The sequence below is a fragment of the Ciona intestinalis genome, chromosome 3, assembly GCF_000224145.3.
Source record: "Ciona intestinalis chromosome 3, KH, whole genome shotgun sequence".
NCBI lineage: Eukaryota > Metazoa > Chordata > Ascidiacea > Phlebobranchia > Cionidae > Ciona > Ciona intestinalis.
Window position 1 is genome coordinate 620,693 of NC_020168.2, and position 20,401 is coordinate 641,093.

General features: G+C 38.5%; 3 protein-coding genes across 4 annotated transcripts; 1 reads left to right on the top strand and 2 right to left on the bottom strand.

Annotated features, from left to right (window-relative positions):
• Positions 1-996: 996 nt before the first annotated feature.
• Positions 997-7,927, bottom strand: LOC100185496 (kielin/chordin-like protein). The gene is made up of 10 exons (XM_002126885.3): positions 7,544-7,927; positions 5,702-5,878; positions 5,154-5,303; positions 4,053-4,142; positions 3,706-3,825; positions 3,362-3,535; positions 2,904-3,107; positions 2,469-2,672; positions 1,958-2,161; positions 997-1,619 (listed from the first exon to the last, which is right to left on the bottom strand). Exons 1-10 carry the CDS (start codon positions 7,863-7,865, stop codon positions 1,435-1,437), a joined length of 1,830 nt encoding a protein of 609 aa, XP_002126921.1. The 5' UTR covers positions 7,866-7,927; the 3' UTR covers positions 997-1,434.
• Positions 7,928-13,673: 5,746 nt separating this feature from the next.
• LOC100180772 lies at positions 13,674-14,262 on the bottom strand. The gene has a single exon (XM_026833672.1). It carries the CDS (start codon positions 14,098-14,100, stop codon positions 13,765-13,767), a length of 336 nt encoding a protein of 111 aa, XP_026689473.1. The 5' UTR covers positions 14,101-14,262; the 3' UTR covers positions 13,674-13,764.
• A 2,365-nt stretch (positions 14,263-16,627) lies between these two features.
• Positions 16,628-19,886, top strand: LOC100176091. 2 transcript variants are annotated; one of them, XM_002127010.5, is made up of 3 exons: positions 16,628-16,764; positions 18,593-18,728; positions 19,391-19,886. In XM_002127010.5, the coding sequence occupies exons 1-3, from the start codon at positions 16,668-16,670 to the stop codon at positions 19,464-19,466; spliced, it is 309 nt and encodes a 102-aa protein (XP_002127046.1). In that variant the 5' UTR covers positions 16,628-16,667; the 3' UTR covers positions 19,467-19,886. The 2 variants fall into 2 exon arrangements, with proteins under 2 accessions (XP_002127046.1, XP_018666650.1); XM_018811105.2 differs by having other exon boundaries at positions 18,593-18,723.
• Positions 19,887-20,401: the final 515 nt, after the last annotated feature.

Sequence of the window (20,401 nt, forward strand, 5' to 3'; positions counted from 1 at the left end):
ACGGCGGCATATTTAATTAATGAAGAACGCTTGTTGTTCACTGTCAATCACTCTGTATGCGAACTGGTTAAACTTTCACGGTCGAGTTGCATTTTATTCTATCTTCCAAACACTCTGAACTTCTATACCATAGTAACATTCTGTCTGTCAGCATCGTTGTTCAAAACCTGACTCGCGAATCATACGTAGCCAAGCAGGCGAAGCAGTCACCTCACATAATATGCGCGCCTTGCCCCCATTGATAAATGGGACAGCACGCACCTCTAGCGCCACAGCGTAGCTATTTATAAATCAGAGACCGTTTCATAGAATCGTAAGCATATATATATATGTACAAATCATATATAATATATATATATATGCTTTGGTAAACGTATTCTAAGCTCTGACCTAAACCACAGCAAAAAATACATAAATAAACCTTTAATCGAAAACTCATTTTCTCTCAACCTGTGTTTGGGAACTGGTAGTTCGGCACAAACGAAGTAGTACTTGCCGAAGGGCTTTAAATGTATACGAACAAATGAATCTAACTTGCTTTTTCCTCGCGTGACCGCAAAACGACAGTCGTTTTAACACGAATGTTCTGTTTTTAAACCTCGCCAGCTTATGCGAGTTACCATGTATATAACTTTGTCTGTCACCTTTGTCAATTTAAACAACCCATTAATGACCACTGGACTGGAGCCATTGCTGTTAAATGTCTTGCCCACGGCCACACACGCCCATTATGGTGGTAGCGACGAGCCTTGAACCCATCACCACAGAGTTAGAGGCATATGTCCGCAAACCAGTGTGCCACCACCGTACCGGATGTAGACCATGTCTACTATAAAGTGTTTATGCTACATGGACATGATCCTTAATCTCTAAATGCCACCCATAAACATTAGGTCAATACTATCTAAACACACTACCAACCAACCGCCAATAGCTTACACAAACGAGAAATCGAAGTCATCTTTTAACCAACGTTATATAAACACTACGAACAAATTTTGAAAATGTAAGATTTGTATTAAAACGTCAAAAATGCATTTGTATAATTTAGCAACGAACATATAAGGTTAACAACAGAAACATACTGGAACAAAAGCTTAATAAAATGTCAAAGGAATGCTGCATGCACAACAAAATACTCAAGACTGTTTTGTCAAACAGCAATTGTAAAAAATTCACCAAACCGATTTGCTTCTTTATAAATAAAGAATACAAATTTCGGAACCTTTGCTTAGAGCCTGCTCTTGGCAAAGAAAGGTGATTTAAATTACATTGGATTTTGTAAAACTGGTATGAACTCGCTAGATACGCAAAGCAAAGGCATGGGAGTTGCAACATATTCTCCTATACGGATGTACACGGAAGCAGAAGCATTGCAGGAAGTGGTTCGCCCATCCGATCGTCAAGTATATAGCGCCGCTATCTACTTAATATTCACTCGCAGAACATGCAGCAGAAACCCGGATATTTAACTGGGTGCTCGCATTGAGGCTTGCTACAAAACACATCGCTGCAAACTTTGACAGAGTTCATGCACACGCATGTCTTGCATTCTTCAGGCGTCCACCGTTCATTTTCCGCGTAGTGAGTTAACCCGTCATCGGACACACACGCGTGCGCTGTTAAGTTAAAGAAAGCAATTATTAAAATGTTTTCATAAAAAAAAATCATGACTCGTCCCATTTGGTAGTAAACAAAGAACGATCAAAGAATTATGAAACCTTATCCTCATGACTCCCATAGACCGTTGTTAATTGTTGAATTTGCGATTAAGTTAATTGAATATTACGTTTTAAAGGTGTCCCATCTTATCCCACAATGCTATATATATTATATGCTATTAGATAAATGTCGTCAAACAGGGAACGGGGCACCTTTTCGGTTATTATGATCTAAAGGTGTCCCGTCTTCCCCTACCCTACTATATATTCGTTCCGTGATTTAATATGAGACTTACGTGATGGTTGTGTACGTATTAATGATCGAAGGGTGAGACAAGGGTCAAGTTTACACTTCTTAGACACAGTAAGATGAGGACAAGCTCTTCCACCGGGTGATGGATGTCTAATGATTGTGCGGTGTCGACTCTTCGCTGCTGTCTCTCCACAAGTAGCAGAACAAACTGTCCAAGGGCTCCAGTGTGTTACTTTGCAGTTGATGGCTGTTTCACAAAGAGGGGGTTAAGATATTTGTAAAAAATATAATGCAGTCGTCGCATGAATAAATGAAAGCAACTGATATATCATCGCGTGGCGGGCTAACAACAGTCATTCTAATATGGGTGTTCTGTTTCATACGCAGCATTATGTCCGCAAAAATTCTACCCCAAGTACACATACGTCCACAATGGTATAGCAGCGTTGAACCTTGAACCCGTAACCTCTCGACTAGAGACAGCAGGCACGCTAAACACTGTATTAGGGCGTCAGCATGATAACTGATTTAGTTATGCAAAGTATTAAACTTACGTGAATCAGCAGTTCCCGTACAGTTACGGCCGTGGCATTCCTTCAATTCCCGCAACAACCTACAAGCACCTTCAATGGATTCGGAGGAGTTTCTAAGAACTTGGTTTCTTAATCTTGTTCCACGACCACAGGATTTTGAACAAGGACCCCACTCTGACCAATAAACACCAGGACATCTTTCCTCCTGCTCAAGGCGTGCACTATCTGTATAGAAATACGTGCATGTTTATCAAATGAATATCTATAGTACAATGCACATGTTTATCTAACGTCAAGTGTAACTCTGATGTTTAGAATGTATCCGCATGCTGCAGTGGGATGAGTTGGATACTGTTAGCACATAACATGGATGGATAAAAGAGAAATAAAACATAGACCATCTTATCCCAACAAACTGTATTCGTCTTAACTTCAGCGACCGAAAAATATATTTACCTAATAGTATTGGTGACAGATTGCAGGTCCCAGTATAACAAAGCATTGTTTCTTGCATGTGTGTTTGCGAACAGTCTATTAATGACGTCATGGTCTCCCTGGTAACCTTTGCCCTTTCGCGCATGCGCAGTCGTCTTCCCTTTCCACAAGTAGCAGTGCAGTGGCTCCATGAACCCCACTCCGTTGTGGGACAAACCGGAATATCTGGAGATATATAAGTTTGACATTAATGTCTCGCCGTATAGCTGACGAAATTTGCGAATTCATATCGAAGGAACAACATTCATTTACTAGGTAAATTATTTAACTGGATTCAGCAGCCACGATTTTATGTTTGAAATATACTCAAATAGTTTTTTGCTGCTAATTTCCTTCTGTTCGATGTTTTAATTAAATCGAGTTTCGTTAATGTATTCGAAGAGATAAATAACACTAAGGGTTATAATGTTATAACTTACCACTGCATGGCTGTCGAGGACATTCTTGTGCTTCACTCATATGTGGACAGAACGCACCCCCGTTTCGTGGAGGTATAACCACACCTCTGTACCTCCTTCTCTTACCACCCCCACATTCCTGAATGGGACATTCACCCCAAGTACCCCACGTTGACACAATGCATTCAACCGCATCTGCAACGAGAACATGCTTCGTTTATGGTCGGCAAGTTAACGCTAATCGTGTTTGCGTTGGGAAGTGTTGCAGTAACGTATTTTAAAATGCAAAGACTTTAAAATGCGAAGTCTTTGCATTTTAAAGATAGGTTACTATTTCTGCCTTTAAACATTCGGTGTTTACCGACCTTGACATGTGTAGCAACATTCATTCGGTCGTCTGTACGGGTGCGTGCAGTTAATTTGAGGACATTTTTCTTGTGCGCAAGCTTGGTCGCCGGTTCGGCAGTAGCAGTGTGTGCAGAGACCTTGAAATATTTATTCATGAAACGCAAGTCGTAACAAATGGATTATTGTTATATTGTGACAAAAATGCTTTTGTCTGTACTATTACGAAGCTCAAAACAATATTTAAAGAAAGTTGGGAAATATCGGTTTAAACTGTTTAAAAACACGTTAAAAGTAAAAAGAAAAGAACAAAATTGTTTAATGAAAGGTTTATATAAAAATAAACATAAAAGTAATTCTTTCATACCTTCTTTCCAAACGGCACCAGCACTCAGATTTCTTCCAGAATCCGCGTGACATGAAGCGTCCGCGCATATCGGGCAACATTCACCGGGAACTGCAACAACAAAACAAATTTTAAAATCTAGAACTGTTGAATGGTAACAACAGATTTTTATTTTAACAAAAAAGTTTGAATAAAGTGTTCAAGAACAGAGAGCCCTCTGTGGGGGGTGTAGCGAACATCAGTAAGCGACATCTTAATCTCCACCGTCATATTTTAATACCGGAAACCAGACGAACAGGACACTGAATATAAAGACTTCAATGTAGCGAGTTATGGTCACGTAGCATCGAAAATGATCGTTTAATAGCAGCCTCTTAACCTGTAAATCCGGGCTGGTCGTCTCGGGCTTAATTTGGACGCTTTGTAATTCGTCTACCCGCAGAGTTGCGTAATTGGACTGATTTATACGGGGCTCACATTCTTTACAGTAAAGGTGCATACCATATTTAGCCTTGCACATTTGCGCACCTAATCTTGTGTAACTGGGGGCATAAGGCGATATGTAAGTTGTTGTGAAAATATGACAGCGAACAGCAGTCAATAAGTTTACGCCTGCGGCTTTTTGTTCGAGCTTGCATGCCACGGAATAGGCTACGCGTGTGTGTCACTTCTAATCACTCAGAAATCGCGGTTACGGAAAAGGTTAGGAAATGTCAAACTCTACCAATAACAAGTGGAACAAACAGTAAGGAATGGAGCATTTCTCAACAACTATGAGACAAAAGGATAATCGGTTTTAGGAACATGCTCTGCTCCATTTAGGTGGAACAAAGCAAAATGGATTGTTTTAAAAACCGGCCAGAGATTGAAATTTTTTGAATACTTCATAGGGTTTTTATGCCAAATTTACCACTTTACATAATTGTATAACAACACCGGTGTAAAGGTATTTCATTGCACTGAAGAGTGTTTTTGTTTAAATTGCTAGCTTTGTTCGTATACCGATGCTTTGGTTTTGTTTATAACAGTTGAAATCTTGTGCAAACCCTAGATCGAGTTCTGCACGGTCGATCAGCTATCGGTAAATTGTTTTAAAAATGCGTTTGAACTTTAAAATCTCACCTTTAACGGGATTTTCACATGATTTGTACTCGCAGTCTTCCACCGAGCATAGTGCTCTTCCCTGCTTACATTCACAGTAAGTACAATCGTCAAGATACCACTCCGCACCTTCAGTGAAACGACGTCCATCTGCTGCCTGGCAAACTTTATCTGTGGACAATAAACGGTTCAGATTAGATTAAGACATCACTAATTCTGGCAAATAAAAAAAACAGACTTTTATATTAACCAAAACGGTACTTCGATGTTCATTATATTTCGAAAATTATATGGTGGGTTCAATTGGTGAAATATATATGGGGTAAGATGGTCCATGTTTATACTCTCTTTTGTCGTCCCATTTGGTAGTAAACATAAAATATTTAAGAGTTATACAATCGTATCCTCACGACTCTAAAACAGTGTCGTTAATTGTTAAAAACATGATTAGGAAATGCAGGATATTATATTTTAACGGTATCCATCTTACCCCACAGTATAGTATACATATCCAATATGTCTATTTTAAGATTTTTTGTCAATTTTACCGAGTACAAATGCATACCAACCTGGACAAACAGGACAGCATTGGCCTTGCACCGTTACAGGTTGTCCGCATGGTAGATTTGGACACACATTTGGCCGACACACCACCACGCTTGCTTCACAACTACAGTTCTGACATTGTACATTGCTCCATGTGGTGGTGTCTTGGTCCTCCATTTGACCACTTTCACACATCTCGGCTGGATGAACAAGATACAGTTTAAAACTAATATAAAAAATGTATATATATATATATATATCATAGAACGTATCCGTTTTTAGAGTATCTGTTCTGCTATGTATGGTAATAAAGTGTAAGAAAAAGTTACTTTGCAAGCTATTCCGAAATTTCATTTAACGCGGATATAAGGTATAAATCGTTGAAGTTAATAAGGATTAGAGGTTTCTTTATAGGCCTGAGGATTTTAGGTTTTAAAGCCTGTAGAGATTTTCTCAATAGCGTATATGTTCTATTGTATATAATCCAGCAAAACCACATGTTAAAATTGTGACTCAACAAGACAAATGACGAAAGAAAGTCTTACGTCATACAAGTCCAGATAGGGGAGGCAACCGCATATGACGCGATGGTTCGTATGCTGTTGTACGTGTACGGTACTGAGAAAGCAAACGAAACACAATGAAGAGCAAACAGAACCAAATATTTCACCATTGGCCCTCTGCGTCATTGGAACTTTAGTGAAAGGCGATGGGCGGTTCGTTAATTTATCTCAAGTCTGTATCATGCGCGAAATACGCAGGAAAACAGACCTGTGGTAGCGCGTGAGTAATTTAAAGATAATATCTCGGTGTTTATTGAAAAAAGAATCGACTAATTTAACGAACATGGTAAACAAAAAATGTATTGAGAGTTTCGTGCTTTATGAAAAATCCGTACGCCCCCGACTGGGTAAATATTCGTCCCATAGTAAAACGATTGTCTGCGTGCGAAACCCGTACTTCAAATATGAGCGGTGTCGAGTATGACGTAACAATGCTCTGTTGTTTAACAGCGCCACGGTTGCCATGCATTATACATAGGCTCAGGTGGACAAACAGAGGAACAATACCATCATAGTGATATGCACTACTTGGCAAATTAATTATCCAAATAATTATATTCTAAAATAGAATAAACCTGTAAACGAACACCCGAACTAAAGTTTTTAAAACGCCCTTTTTTTCATTTTTCTTGTAATTATTCAAAACAGGCGATTTTTTAAATATTACTTTAGTTTGAACGCTATAGTGAGACATATTAAAATAATGCAGCATCATATTTCTTGTTATGCTATGCTGCGTTCTTGTGAACCACGCTAGAGTGACAACCATTGGCAACCAGTGATCCAAATCGACGATTTTATTCACGGTTGAAATCTAAAAAACTTTTCTCCTACGCGTATCTTACTTTGATTTCAGGTTTTACAAAAAATTAAACAAAACAATTACTCATATATAGGTCGGGGTAAGATGATGCCTGTTTTGTATGCGTCCCATATGGTAGTAAACAAATAATATTTACAGAGTTATAACATCCTCGAAACTCTAAAAAGCACTGTTAATTGTTAATAACACAATTCAGTAATACAGGATATTATATGCTAACGGTATTTATCCGTCCCACCCCACAGTACTTTAGCATTTTACTTTCGTAAAACTGAAAAACATTTTAAACTGTAGTCCCAATGTTATCCCATACACACTATAATGTTCACTCAGCTGTGCAAACCAATGCGATTGAATATAAAGTTATTTCGGTACATCGATTTGAAAAGCGCTTCGAGTTCGTGACGCGCGGTCATCCGAAAATTATCTCAAATCAGTTCCTGTCACCCCTGTTATTGCCGTTTCAACACAACACTTACCGAATGACACCCCGGCTATTCTCTCCGCTTCACTATGCTGATGACCGACACGCACGTTCGTGAAATTCCCAGGTCCATGGTGTCGATTATGATGACGATGATGGTGGTTTCCAGGTTCCCTGTTTGCCTCAATGTCGGTTCCAACATCCAGGTTCACATCCATCAAGCCAGGTAGATAACTATCATCATCGGTGGATCGCCTCACAATTCCACCCAATGTATTTTGAACAACTAAAGCAATCGAAAGCAACAACAACCATTGAGAAGTAACAGTTCTTACACCCGATGTGGCGGTTTTACTTGATAACAAACATTCAATCATGATGTTAAGATGTTATACACAGTTTAATTCGTTTTCCTAACAAATCTGAAATACAGAACCAAGCGCGGTTAGTAACAAACCAATAGGAATTAGGTTAACCTGTTCTAGACATTGCACTAGCGCTGCCAACTCGAACTGCGGGGTAATATGTATCTATTGACAAAGCACTTTACCTGAAGAATGCAGCGCTCGCGTCGCCATACCTTGAATACTTTTCCACTTGTAACGCGTTTTAAAGCGACGATCACGAGAGCTGATGCACAGAAACCTGAGCTGCCACAAATACAAGTGCGCAGTGACTTGAACAACACCGTGACTAATTATTTAGCGATCAATTTTGCTTCCTTGGACGATAGACAAAATGTTTGCGCAAATTTATCTGTAAGCAAGATTCTACTTTGACCTTACTAAGACGAGAACACAACAGAACAAACAAGTTTTAGACACAGCGGAAGGCTTGAAGCCATTTGCTGTCACATGCTGTCTAGCCCACAACCGGTGGTAGAAAAGAATTTTTGATTCTTTTCGTTTTGAGCGAGTAACACGACGCGACAGCAACGACCTTGACCCGATTTGAAGAAACCCGAAACGTTGAGACGCCACCACTATTCTGCAATAAACTTCGACAGCGAAAAACGCGTCCTTGAATCTGTGTTGGGTGGTTAAGTTAAATAAGCCGTTACGCCCTTTGCGGTCAGGACAGGTTGCGATTTACGAGCAATTTCCAAACACAATCACGTTCCACAGCGGCAGAAATATTGAGTTGTAAAACCTTAAACAAGCAAAACCAGCATTTGTGGGTTTTTCTATACAGCTATCTGACTGTCGATTCAAAATCTTCGTATAATTTCATGTTTCCTCTAAGCGCTTTTAACGGGGTGACATTATTCTCTTTCACCAGCAGTAAAATCGCAAAAGTCAAATAAAATCACCGTGAGAGAGATTTAAACAAACACCCGCAGCTTAATTTATATCTGTTGAAAGATCATCAAAGGACCGCTAATTATGCAACTGTGCACCGGCTACAAATCTCTTCGAGCTTCCATGCAAGCTTTAACATGGCTGAAACTTAGGTATGATTCATGCGTTTAACGATGCGATAGCTATGACTCAATCCTAAGCTGTAAGCCAATATCTTTATGTATTTGATATTAAAGTCACGAAAACTCGTAAAATCGGATAATATCTGCTGACCTGCACTATTACCCTGCCTTACAAAGTCTGTACAATGAATTCTTAACATCAAACTGAATAAATAACCAGACTCGCCCGACGCATAAGACGATGCCAAATCAAGGCAGCCAGCGGCGAACAAGGTTTTGTTTAGACAATATATGACCTTGCACATCCATCGTATGCCTTCGGTAAAATTAACTGACGGAAATCCACGAGAAATGAAATGGGGGGAGGACCTCCTATGTAGCTCGTGTTCATCATACAGACCACCCAGCAAGTAGAAACAAAGTTCTTTCAAATATGTACATTACCTGCGCGTTATCACCGCCTTTGAGAAACACGACTGCCTCAAACAACTAAGGATTACTGTATAGCTACAGCGTGACTGATTACACGGCAAACCGATACTATTTACTATCAGGGTAGGGAAAAGGTCAGATTTAGTTCCAGGTTCGAAGTTCCAAAACAGGAGAAGTCATACATCATAATTTTCCATCTATTCTACTCATATAAACTTACTATAGCACCTGTTCAGACTTTTCAAGTGGTTAAAAATCTTGTCGAAAAACAACTGAACTAAAAACAGAACTCCTTAACACAGCACATACCTTGTTTGACGACGCGACACTGCTCCTTATGAAAGCTACTTGCCAACTGATCGCTTTATGCCGAGACGATACGCTGTTTATATAAGACTACGGAATATTTTTCGGCCAGACGTAATCGGGTATAATCTGACATTTTTTCTCTGTTAGCTATCGCCCCAGGCCTCTGTGACGTCACAGAAGACGCTATGCACAGCTTCGGCATCCAGCACAATTTCGTAGTTTTGGTTAAACGGGTTAACAATGAACAATAAAGTGCTTATGCTCTAATTTTAACCATGTCAGTAACGGAAGACGGAATTCCAATAGAGCCTGTCACTTCTGCTACCGGATACGAAGCAAACACTAAACCACAAATCCAATTTCATTCGTGGAATATTGAAACAACTTTTTATACTAATTCATCCCCGAAAAAAACATTTTTTTAATTAAATTCGTAATGTTATTAAAAATTCACTAGATATCTCCTAAAGTTTGTACAACGAGCTCAATGAAAACGGGCGTGTAAATTATATTTGTATTTCATATCCGAGTTATTTTCGAACATTACAGATGCGGTCTTCGGAACGTTGAACTCGGGGATTTGAGGTTTACAAGATGACGTAGGTGTCTCTATTTACTCGACAAGATCAAGTTCAAATTTTAAGCGAATTACTCAAAATATCTTCGAGTATTACGAAAGATTTTACACAATTTTTTAATGATTAAAGTCGTTATTGTAAACGGTGTTACATTGATAATCAAAACGCAAGGTTGGAAAACGCGTTAGTTTAATAGTGAAAGTAGTTTAAAACGAATTAACATTGCACTAGAAAAAAGGTATATTGTACTGTGGGGTAAGAAAAATACCTTTAGCTTGTAATATCCCATATTATTTTCTGATCGTGTTTAACAATTAATAACGCTTCTTAAAGTTGTAAGGATACGGTTATATATTTGTAAATGGTTGTCCTTTTCTACCAAATTAAAGGAAACGGAATGAAAATATGAACCATATTACCCCACCCCACCCAACTATATTCATATCGCAAATCATTATTGCTTGAATAAGTTCTGACTCACAGTAGATTAAGCAAATTGAAACCACCGCAGTTTACAATACGCTCTACTGTGCTCGGGATTGGCTGGGCGAGACATGACGTCACAAAGGATCTTTGTCTTCATATTTCTGGAATATCTGACTATTTGTTCCAGTTTGTAAAGCAAAATTATCTGGAAAAATATTGGATAACAGATATAAAGTTTCTCCTAAAACCGAATAAATCTTTAAACGAATTATTAAAATCTCAATAGAACCGCGATTTTAGAAACAGTTTATTGTTTTATTATTTTTTCGATAACAGTTAGGATTTTTTCCAAAAATCATTTGTAGTATATTAACGTGGGGAAAGATGGGACACCTTTAGCACATAATATCCAAATATCCTAATCGTGTTTTAATCAATTAAACAACGGTCTGTGGAGTCGTGAGGATACGGTTTTATAATTCTTTAAATGTTCTTTGGTATCCCATTTCCCCCACTACTATAAATTATAGAAAAGATAGGTCTGTGTGTGTTACTATACTCATCCAGTACTTACGTCATATTACATATTTCTCCATTGTTTAATACTTGTCGTTCACAATGTGAGGGTGTATTCATTTGTCTATATTTACCAACTTTTAATCATGCAACTGATTGAAAACTGCAATTTTAAATTGCTTGCAACTTTTTGTTTATTTGTTTTGTCTAATGTACAGTAGCGACTTACTATCGGTCCAGTTTATTTTGTTTTGGATCCGAATGCGAAAACTCAGTGAAAAAAACAAGGTACAAACTGTTTATGATAAATTACTTTGGATATTTATCAAGTATAACTATCACGTATACATGATGTTGTCCACCCATATTTAGATCTAAGAAATTGCGTGTTTGATTCTTGCTAGCAAAACTGTTCAAACAACAGATAACACGCCACTAATTTACGGTGTGGAAACAGTATTCTGATGTAAGCTTCCTAATTCGGAATTTGAAGCAGAAAGTTGATCTTTTCCCCAAATAACATTAGGTGTCGAATGGGATCATGCGGGAAAGCGGTTTCGAAGTCTATTGCGCGAATCGTTTCTCCCGCGTATTAAGATGTGTATCTGCTGTGACGTCACAAGTCTTTTTAAATCGAAACAGTCGAGCAAAGAGATTCCATTGTTCGTTTGCAAAACAACGATTCTTAGTATCTTAATTATACCAAAACATTTGTAGAATACATGGACTGTTTCTGCCAGGCTATTACACTGGTTTTATCGAACAGCTCTTCTTGCATTTATTTGTGTACTTTCGTTTCGACGTTCTAGTCTTATCGACATCACGGTGTTATTTCGTAATCGCGTTAAAGAATTTACCTCATGACAGTTATGAGTGAATGCTCTACGCGTGAGGCTACCCAAATTGGAAATAAATATCATTGCATTGACGCCTTCAAGTTTCGAAACACGCAAGCGGTCACCGCATGTATTCAAGGTTAACAGAAATATTGCCTTTGTTACTCCGAACTTCGGTTATGACGTAGTTGTTTGACGTCATCGCATATCTCGGGTTGGAGGATTAATGAGTTTGCGTAAGTCAAGTTCCTGCGGCGAAGACAACGGTCTCTGCTCCCCTGATAAGCGACGTATCGATTAGAAATCCTTGAACAGCTTCTGTCAATACGAACTTCCAAAAGATATTCAGGACCTTAATGCTAGTTGGCCTTTTCAAGGATTAGCGTTATTACTTTGCCCGGTGATACTATTTTGAAACAGATATATTAATGCACGACACTTAATCTAAATTAATTCACTTAAAAACATATGTAATCAGCACTTGACTTGTCTTTAAAAAAGTAACATGGGGAAAACCGGGCGTAAAAAAGTGAAACAAAAACAACCAGTTTTACAAACAAAAATTAGAACAGAGCAGATACAGGACTTAACGAAAATTTCAAATTTTACCGCAAAACACAAAATTAAAACGTAAGTGAAAGCAACAAGTGCTATTGAATAAATTTGGCAATATACTGGCAACAAATCGTTGGACTTGATTTTTGTCGGTTATATATTTCGTATAGCACTTGACCCTAGATGTTATTTTGTTACGGGAATCGCCCGACTTCAGATTTGCAAAATTTAACTCAGAATCGAGCAAGTGATATATTCGTTTTTCCATCACTGTTTCCCACACATGAACCGACCACGTTAAGTAAACGACACCAAGTAAAGGAAGTGCAGTAGACCAAGGAACAAACTGCTTTTCCTTGATTCGAGTGTCTGAAGAGGATTAGAAACGTAACTTAATCTTTGTGGGGTCTTTTCTGTGACATTTCAAGCTTTAAACGCATTGATGTCTTTAATCTCATTCTCGATCACAGAAAAGTGAATAAGGACACCTAAATAAAAGTGTGGAAATTTTACGTTGTATTTATTTATTTATTTTAAGTTTTTCATAAATCATTATGAACCGGAGCTTAATTTACATTTAGTTTTAATGGTTTTGTTGCTGGATAATTTAAAATCAGTCTGAAAACAAACACCATTTTTCTAGCATTGTAGTCGATACTTTAACACCCCCTCGTGTACAATGTAGACGTTTTAATACTGCCGTTAACGGCGCTATAGAAAGAGCAAAGAATGGTTCAGACATTGCGATACACAAAAATATGACCCGACCTTCTAAACAAGTTTTTGACAATACTCTCGAGCTGTAGCATATATCGGATATATTGTCTCTAAAGTTCGCGTACCGGTTTATTTATTGTTGAAAATCAAACCTACATTTAGTAGGGTGGGGAAAGGTGGGACACCTTTAGCACATAATATCCAAAAAATATCCTGATCGTGTTTAAACAATTAACAGCGGTCTATAGAAGTCACCGAGGATACATGGTTTTGTAATTCTTTGAATGTTTTTTGTTTACTACTAACTAGAACGAGAATATAGTATGAAAAGGTGTCCCAACTTTCCCCACCCTATTTTTTAACCAATATTATATTTCCAAAGATCACACAATATAAAACGATTCCGTAGCGCTTTCTTTTATTCGGAGGAATACATGCTGATATATCAACTATCAAGTTACAGAAACAAACAGAAAAGGATAGAAAGTTAATTGGTCTTCAAGTAGGGAGGTGACCTGGTGTAGAATTCAACCCCTTTGTAAATCTCCTTTCGTAGACCGTCCACCGCTCCATCCATCTTATACCTTCTCCTGTCCTCCTCCAAAGCTGTGAACAACTTTTGCTCGGGCTGAGTCGGATCCACTTTGTCCATCGGTCTCTTGTTGCCCCAACGGTTGATTGAAATGTCGGCTTTACACATCAAAGTGTAAGCGACGGCACCTGCTGCTAAAGAGGCCGAGAACATATAAGTCACTGCTTGCGTTCTAAGAGACTTCTTTATTTTCATATGATAGTTCATGCCTCGAATTAAAGTCGCAGCCATTTTCTTTCTTGCAGATTTAAACTAAAGTGTAACGTACTTCTTCTAAGTCAAACTAAACGAGTATGGGAATAAAACGTGTTGAAACTGCAGCTCGACCGCGACGAAAAACATCGGAATGCGAATAATCAACACTTTAATTATAGGAGGGCGATTGCTGCGTTGCTTGCAGTCGCTTTATGGAAAATTCCACAACGTTAAAGTAAGATGCTGATTACTCCCTTGCTATGTGTGACGTGTGGGGTTTCGGGAGTTTGTGTCGCAGTTTCTGTTGAATGTCATGCTCGTAAACTGCGACGAATGAGGTATAGTCGAGTTAAATACAAGCACGTATGTGTGAGGGTATGCATTCGAATATAGCTATATAGTAGGTTGGGGGAAGATGGGACACTTTTAGCACATAATATCCAAATATCCTTATCGTGTTTTAAACAATTAACACAGCGGTCTGGGAGCCATTACCATACGGTTTAATAATTCTTTGAGTGTACTTAGACCAAAAGAGATGAGAAAAGAGAATGAAAAGGTGTCTTATCTTCCCCACTCGACTATACATGTACCTGACAGGGTTGTGTCAAACGTGTGTGTATTGCAGGTGTGAGCGTATTCAAAACAGCATTCATCTCTTCGGGTGATCACTGTTTCCGTTCATCAGAATAACTTCCGTTCTTTGTATCCGACGCTACATATGGTTATGGTGGAGTATAGCGCTTGCACAAACACGTTCTTATCTATATTGCCGATCGCTTTATAGTTTATATAAATAACTGCGGTTCACAGTGTTCAGTGAAGTTATAAACTTTTAAAGCGAGCACGAATGATTGACAGTCTTCCAAATCCTGGGATATGTCAGGCAGAACGTGCAACTTGTCAGAAAGATAAGCTTACGTTAGCAAGTCGGTGACTGCAAACGGACTCAAGCAATTATCGTGACAGATGGATAACTTTGATTAAATTGAGGGGTAGGAATGTACTGTAGTCACGTACGGTGAATGGCATGCTGTTATAGACAGTTACGAAATCTGCTAAAGCAGTCAGCTGTACAATACGGAAGTGGATAAATTTTATGAGGTTTCTCACCTCATTAAAGTTATATTGGTTTATAAGCTACCGTTTAGGTGGCGGGGTGGCGGATATCGTCAGACACTTGTCTGCAAAAGTTGGAAATGCGGTTAATAGTTGGCCTGGAGACCGGACACCAGCGTTTTCTAAATATTTCAGTGTCGGAATAGGCAGGACCACCCGTTAAGCGTCTCGGTAAAATATTCGGTGATATTTGTACAGTTGGACATGCGGGTTGCAGATGCTAAACACTTGGCGTTGCAATATTGGATAAGCTACGTTGTAAAATATATACGGTTGCTGCCAGGTTTATTTACACTTGTTTAAAAAAACGATCTTCTGGCATTTATTTGTCATTTAGCCTGATGAAGACGACCTGTATATAGGACGTCGAAACGTCGGGGGGAAATAAATGTCAAGAGCTGTTCTACTGTGTGAAAGTAAGGTGTCTGCTTTTGATTATTTGCTGTGAAATGCAATTGAAGGGAAACCGATGCATAATCTGATTGTTCCAATTGCTTTTTGCAAGTTCTTTTCGCACGCTGATCAAAATTGTGGTTTAAATTTCCTGTTCTTCAGATTGCAGGTTGCGGCAAGAGGTCGTCCAAAAGCGACGTTTACGATGTTTTAATGTGTTTTCTTTGCAAAGTTGGCACGTTTACGGGTTGTAGTTCGCAATACGACCGAGGTCGAGCGATAAAACGTCAATTACCTGATGTGTTGAACAGTGTGGAGGTGGAATTGATAAATTAATAATTTCCGTCCACATAGCGTTAACTGTAGCTAGCTAGAGTACCACTGCCAATCCAAATCAAAACAGCTATGGTAGTTAAAAGTACAGCGGATATGAGATAACGATTGTTGCCTTGACCAAAGTATAAAATTGCATAATAGTACTTGACTTATTCTGCTGTGCTATTTATTTCAAACCGTAAACCCGTACTTCGCATGCACAAGTTACCGAAGAGAAAACGTTCACCGCTATGTCGCAACAAAGCTGGTTCTGGTGTACAAGCTACACCGCAAAACAATAACAAAAAGATCTCAATACCTTCGTGGGTGCTTTGAAAGTCTGAGTGCTAGAAGAAAGAGCTTTGCAGTGTAGCTGTGTCCGCCTGTCAACTCCGCATGATAAATAGTTGTTATGCTTGTTACGTTTACGCGTTAGCTGTTGTCGGCAGGCACGAGTTGTGGTGAAATAAACACCAGAAGTGGTCTAGTAGTTAAAACCAGGAAATAGGAGTGGCGCAAAGCAGACAGTTTCCTTGTGTATTGCTATAACCGCGGTAAAACACTGTTAAAATTGGTGCTGGTTCTCAAAATTTATACTTTTGTAGTGATGTCAGAAGCTGAAACGTACCTATCATATATATGGTATGATGTGTATATTGTAACTGACCAGAAAATATGTGTTGGGGCCAGTTTAGATTTGCTTAATTTAACCTATCTACATCGTTCTACAGTTGGAAAAGTTAAATAACATTGAGTTTGTCACTGAAACTTAAAATATGGAAAAGGAGTATAACCATAGTGACGTCACAGAAGAATTTATTGGAAATAAAGGAGGAGAACTTGCTGATGACGTCATACCAATGGGATTAATCCGTAAGCGACCTCGAAAATTTGCTATTTGTATGGTGTATAATAAGTGTATTCTCGCTGTTACACTGCAACGATACCGTCATTCATATAGCATAGGGTGGAGAAAGACGAGACACCTTCAGCACATTTTTTTATAATATCGTGATCGTGTTTTAAACAATTAACAACCGTCCGTGGGAGTCGTGAGGATGCGGTTTTATAACTTTGAACATTCTTTGTATACTACCAAATGGGACGAGAAAGTAGAATAAAACGTGTCCCATCTTACCCCACCCTATTATATCTACATATTAAGTGGGCATCATTAAGACGTTGGTTTATTTAAAATGTTATTTGTTGTCGGCGTCGTCTTAATGATTGACTTCATGGGAATTGTATTATTTTCCGCTTCAAGGTACTTGACACAGTTTTGTCACTCGTTCCTTATTTGTGGTGTAGAGTAAGATAGAACGGGTCAAAAGAAATTGCGTGTGAAAAATAAAATGATCCGTAAGTAGGGCGAACTGAAAACAAAACAAGTCGTATTGCTTGTATATTAAGGGATTACGCGGCGATGTACGTTTCCTATCTGTCTTGCAATATATAGACAGTTAAAAAACCTTTTTAAATCACGAGGACCAAGTCGACGTGGAAAATGAATGTTCTTTGTTTGTTTGGTTTAAACTAACAGTGTAGGAAGCTTGTAACGAAGTTACGAAACGTAAATAACTTTACATTTAAAAAAATGCGTCTTGCTATGTATAATAGTTAACAACAGTATTTGTAGAAATATAAACCTAGAAAATATAGAAAACTAAATCTTGTTTTTGTATAAGTGTTTTATTGCTTTGGCCTCTATTTAGTAAACTGTACATTTTAGTTCAAAGACTTAAATGTAGTAGGTTAGGAGGACAAGATAGACCATGTTGTCATTCTATTTTATCATCCAACTTTATTATTAATAAAAAAGAATATCAAACTAATTTTACAACTATATCCTTATAAGCCTATAAAGCGTGTCAATGGTTAAAAACACGATTATAAAATATGGGATATTATTTGCCAACGACATCCATCCTACCCCACAGTACTATACGAAGTTTCCGCGGTGCTGTTTTGTAGGAATATCTCGTTACTAACTTACGCTCTCTCTCCCGACTTAAGTTCCTTGCATATCAATCATCGCGCTTCCCCCAACAACTAATTACACTAGAAGTGACTAGATCGTTAAAATTCCACGGCTGATCCTTTAGGTTTAGTTCTGCAACGGCCAATTTAACGAGATAACTTTACCCCTGTGTTGCTGTGGGCAACCGGTCTCAAAACCGACAAAAAGTTCAGGTTACCAGTCATCTGAAACTTGTTGTGCCGAGCTTTGAACTGCCTGGTTTAAAAGATCAAATACCGGTTTACTGTTTGACATTATACGAGTGCATTCACCCGAATTAATCTTTGCCCAAACTTCGTGCTAGAAGATAATCTTTCTTAAGGTGGCTGTACACAGTATCCGGAATTCGTCCGTTTTGTCTGTTTTGTCCGGATTTCGCTGCCGCATGCGAAACTCGGTAATGGGTTTGCATACGACTTCGCAAGCGAATACTGTGTACAGCCACCTTTAAGCGTCAGCATTATGCTTTAACATAGCGGACTAGGAAATGTAACCGGTTTTTCTATATTTCGAATACACTTAGACGTGCTAAAACCATACGCAATGCGAAAATGTAAATGGTCATATGCATACCAAAGTCAAACTATAATGTTGTAATGCTACGCCTATTGAATATTTAATTATTCGCGTCTATAATCAACAATTAAGTTCGCTTTGCTACATAATGTATTTCCTGCTTTCTAGTGTTCTACGCCGTTATGTTTGTGATATCAATGGTTTTTCTATATTTGAGTTGGATCGTCTTTGTGAGATACGTCATGCCACGTGACGGCTACGTCACAGAAGAACTGAAGTTAAAAATTCACAGAATTGTGGTTAGGTGAGTTTGGTGGTTTGCTCTTGCAGCATACTACGGTTTGATACTTGTCACTAACATGGCCTACTCAGGCCATGTCACTAACTAATCGTTTAGGAATCTCTGTGTGTAGCATATTCCGGGAAAAGGTTCACGTTTTTATTCTCTTTTATTGACCGATTCGGTAGTAAACAAAGCATATTTACAGAATGATAACCATATCCCTATGACTCTAAACTAGAGTTAGAAACACGATTAGGAACTATGGGATACCATGCGTTCTCCATTTAGCCCAAGAGACTATGTTATCTGGGATTGCGTAACTCGTGGTTCCGGTTTTATCCGTGATTACCCAAACACACAATGTCTGGTCGATTTTTCCTTAGTTACTTATTAAAGTTTAAGTTTAAATTTGTTCATCGTTGAAGCTAGGAGGTACAGTAGGGTAGGAAAAGATGGGACACCTTTAGCACAAAATATTCAAATATTCTAAATGTGTTTTAAACAATTAACAACGGTCCATGGAAGTCGTGAAGATACGGTTTTATAATTCTTTAAACGTTCTTTGTTTACTACCAAATGGCAGGAGAAAATAATATAAAAAAGGTGTCCCATCTTCCCCCTAATATATATTTATATATATAATATTTCGTAAAACACGTACCAAGTTCATAAAACATTTTCAGGCATGGGAAGAAACAGCCTGTTCTACTAGAAGTTTCCGTGGGAGATTCACACAGCAATGGGCCTCTCATACCTTAGAAATGACCGGGCCCACACCTCGGTCTGTTATTGACCGTTACTTGCCAAACGAGCATACAGTCAAGTAACTAATGACGAAGAAGAAACCCATGCAGCTGAAACAAACAATCACCGACGCCCTGCTTTTCACATATTATATAATACCACCACTCGCCACATTATATTTAATAAGAGTGCGTGCGTTATTCCAAAGCAATTCAACACGCGTCATAAGGCAATTATGTATCCGTGCAGGTCCACCCATTGCTCAAACAGAACTCCAAATGATTAAATTTCCCGCAAAGTTGATTGTTGAGGTTTTACATCTACGTAGGTCCTTTGGAGTCATACGCACCCCAAACTATATCCTTTCTTTGTAACTGTTGATCATTTATGAACTCTTGCACAAAATCAAATATAAATCATGAGCGCACACGGTAACGCTTTGTCCCAACTGTCGTAAATTCAGTTACAAGAAGTTAAACGACTTTGGCGAGAAGTTAAGTAAAGTCTACCAAAGTTCTTGGCAAATGCTAGACTCGGTCAAAACAAGGTCGCCTCAAATCGGTGGCATTTGCTTTTGTTTGCTCTGCCATAGGCTTCCAGATTCAAGTCTGCTGTTTCACCGCAGATGCGACAGAAAAAAGTGGCTTTAATTCGGTACCGCCTCCAAGGTACATAAAAGATCGCGATCTATAGCGACGTGGTAGAACAGCGTTGAGCTTAGTTTAGCTGCATGTTTAACTGAGAATGGGGTGATGAGTTAATGATGTTAGGTAGTTTTTGAAATGGCATTAGTTGTTAATCACTTATTGCTAAAACTGAAAAATATATAGGTATATAGTAGGGTGGGGGAAGCTGGGACACCTTGAGCACATAATATCTAAATATTCTGATCGTGTTTTAAACAACTAACAACAGTCTATAAGAGTCGTTGGGATACGGTTTTATATTTC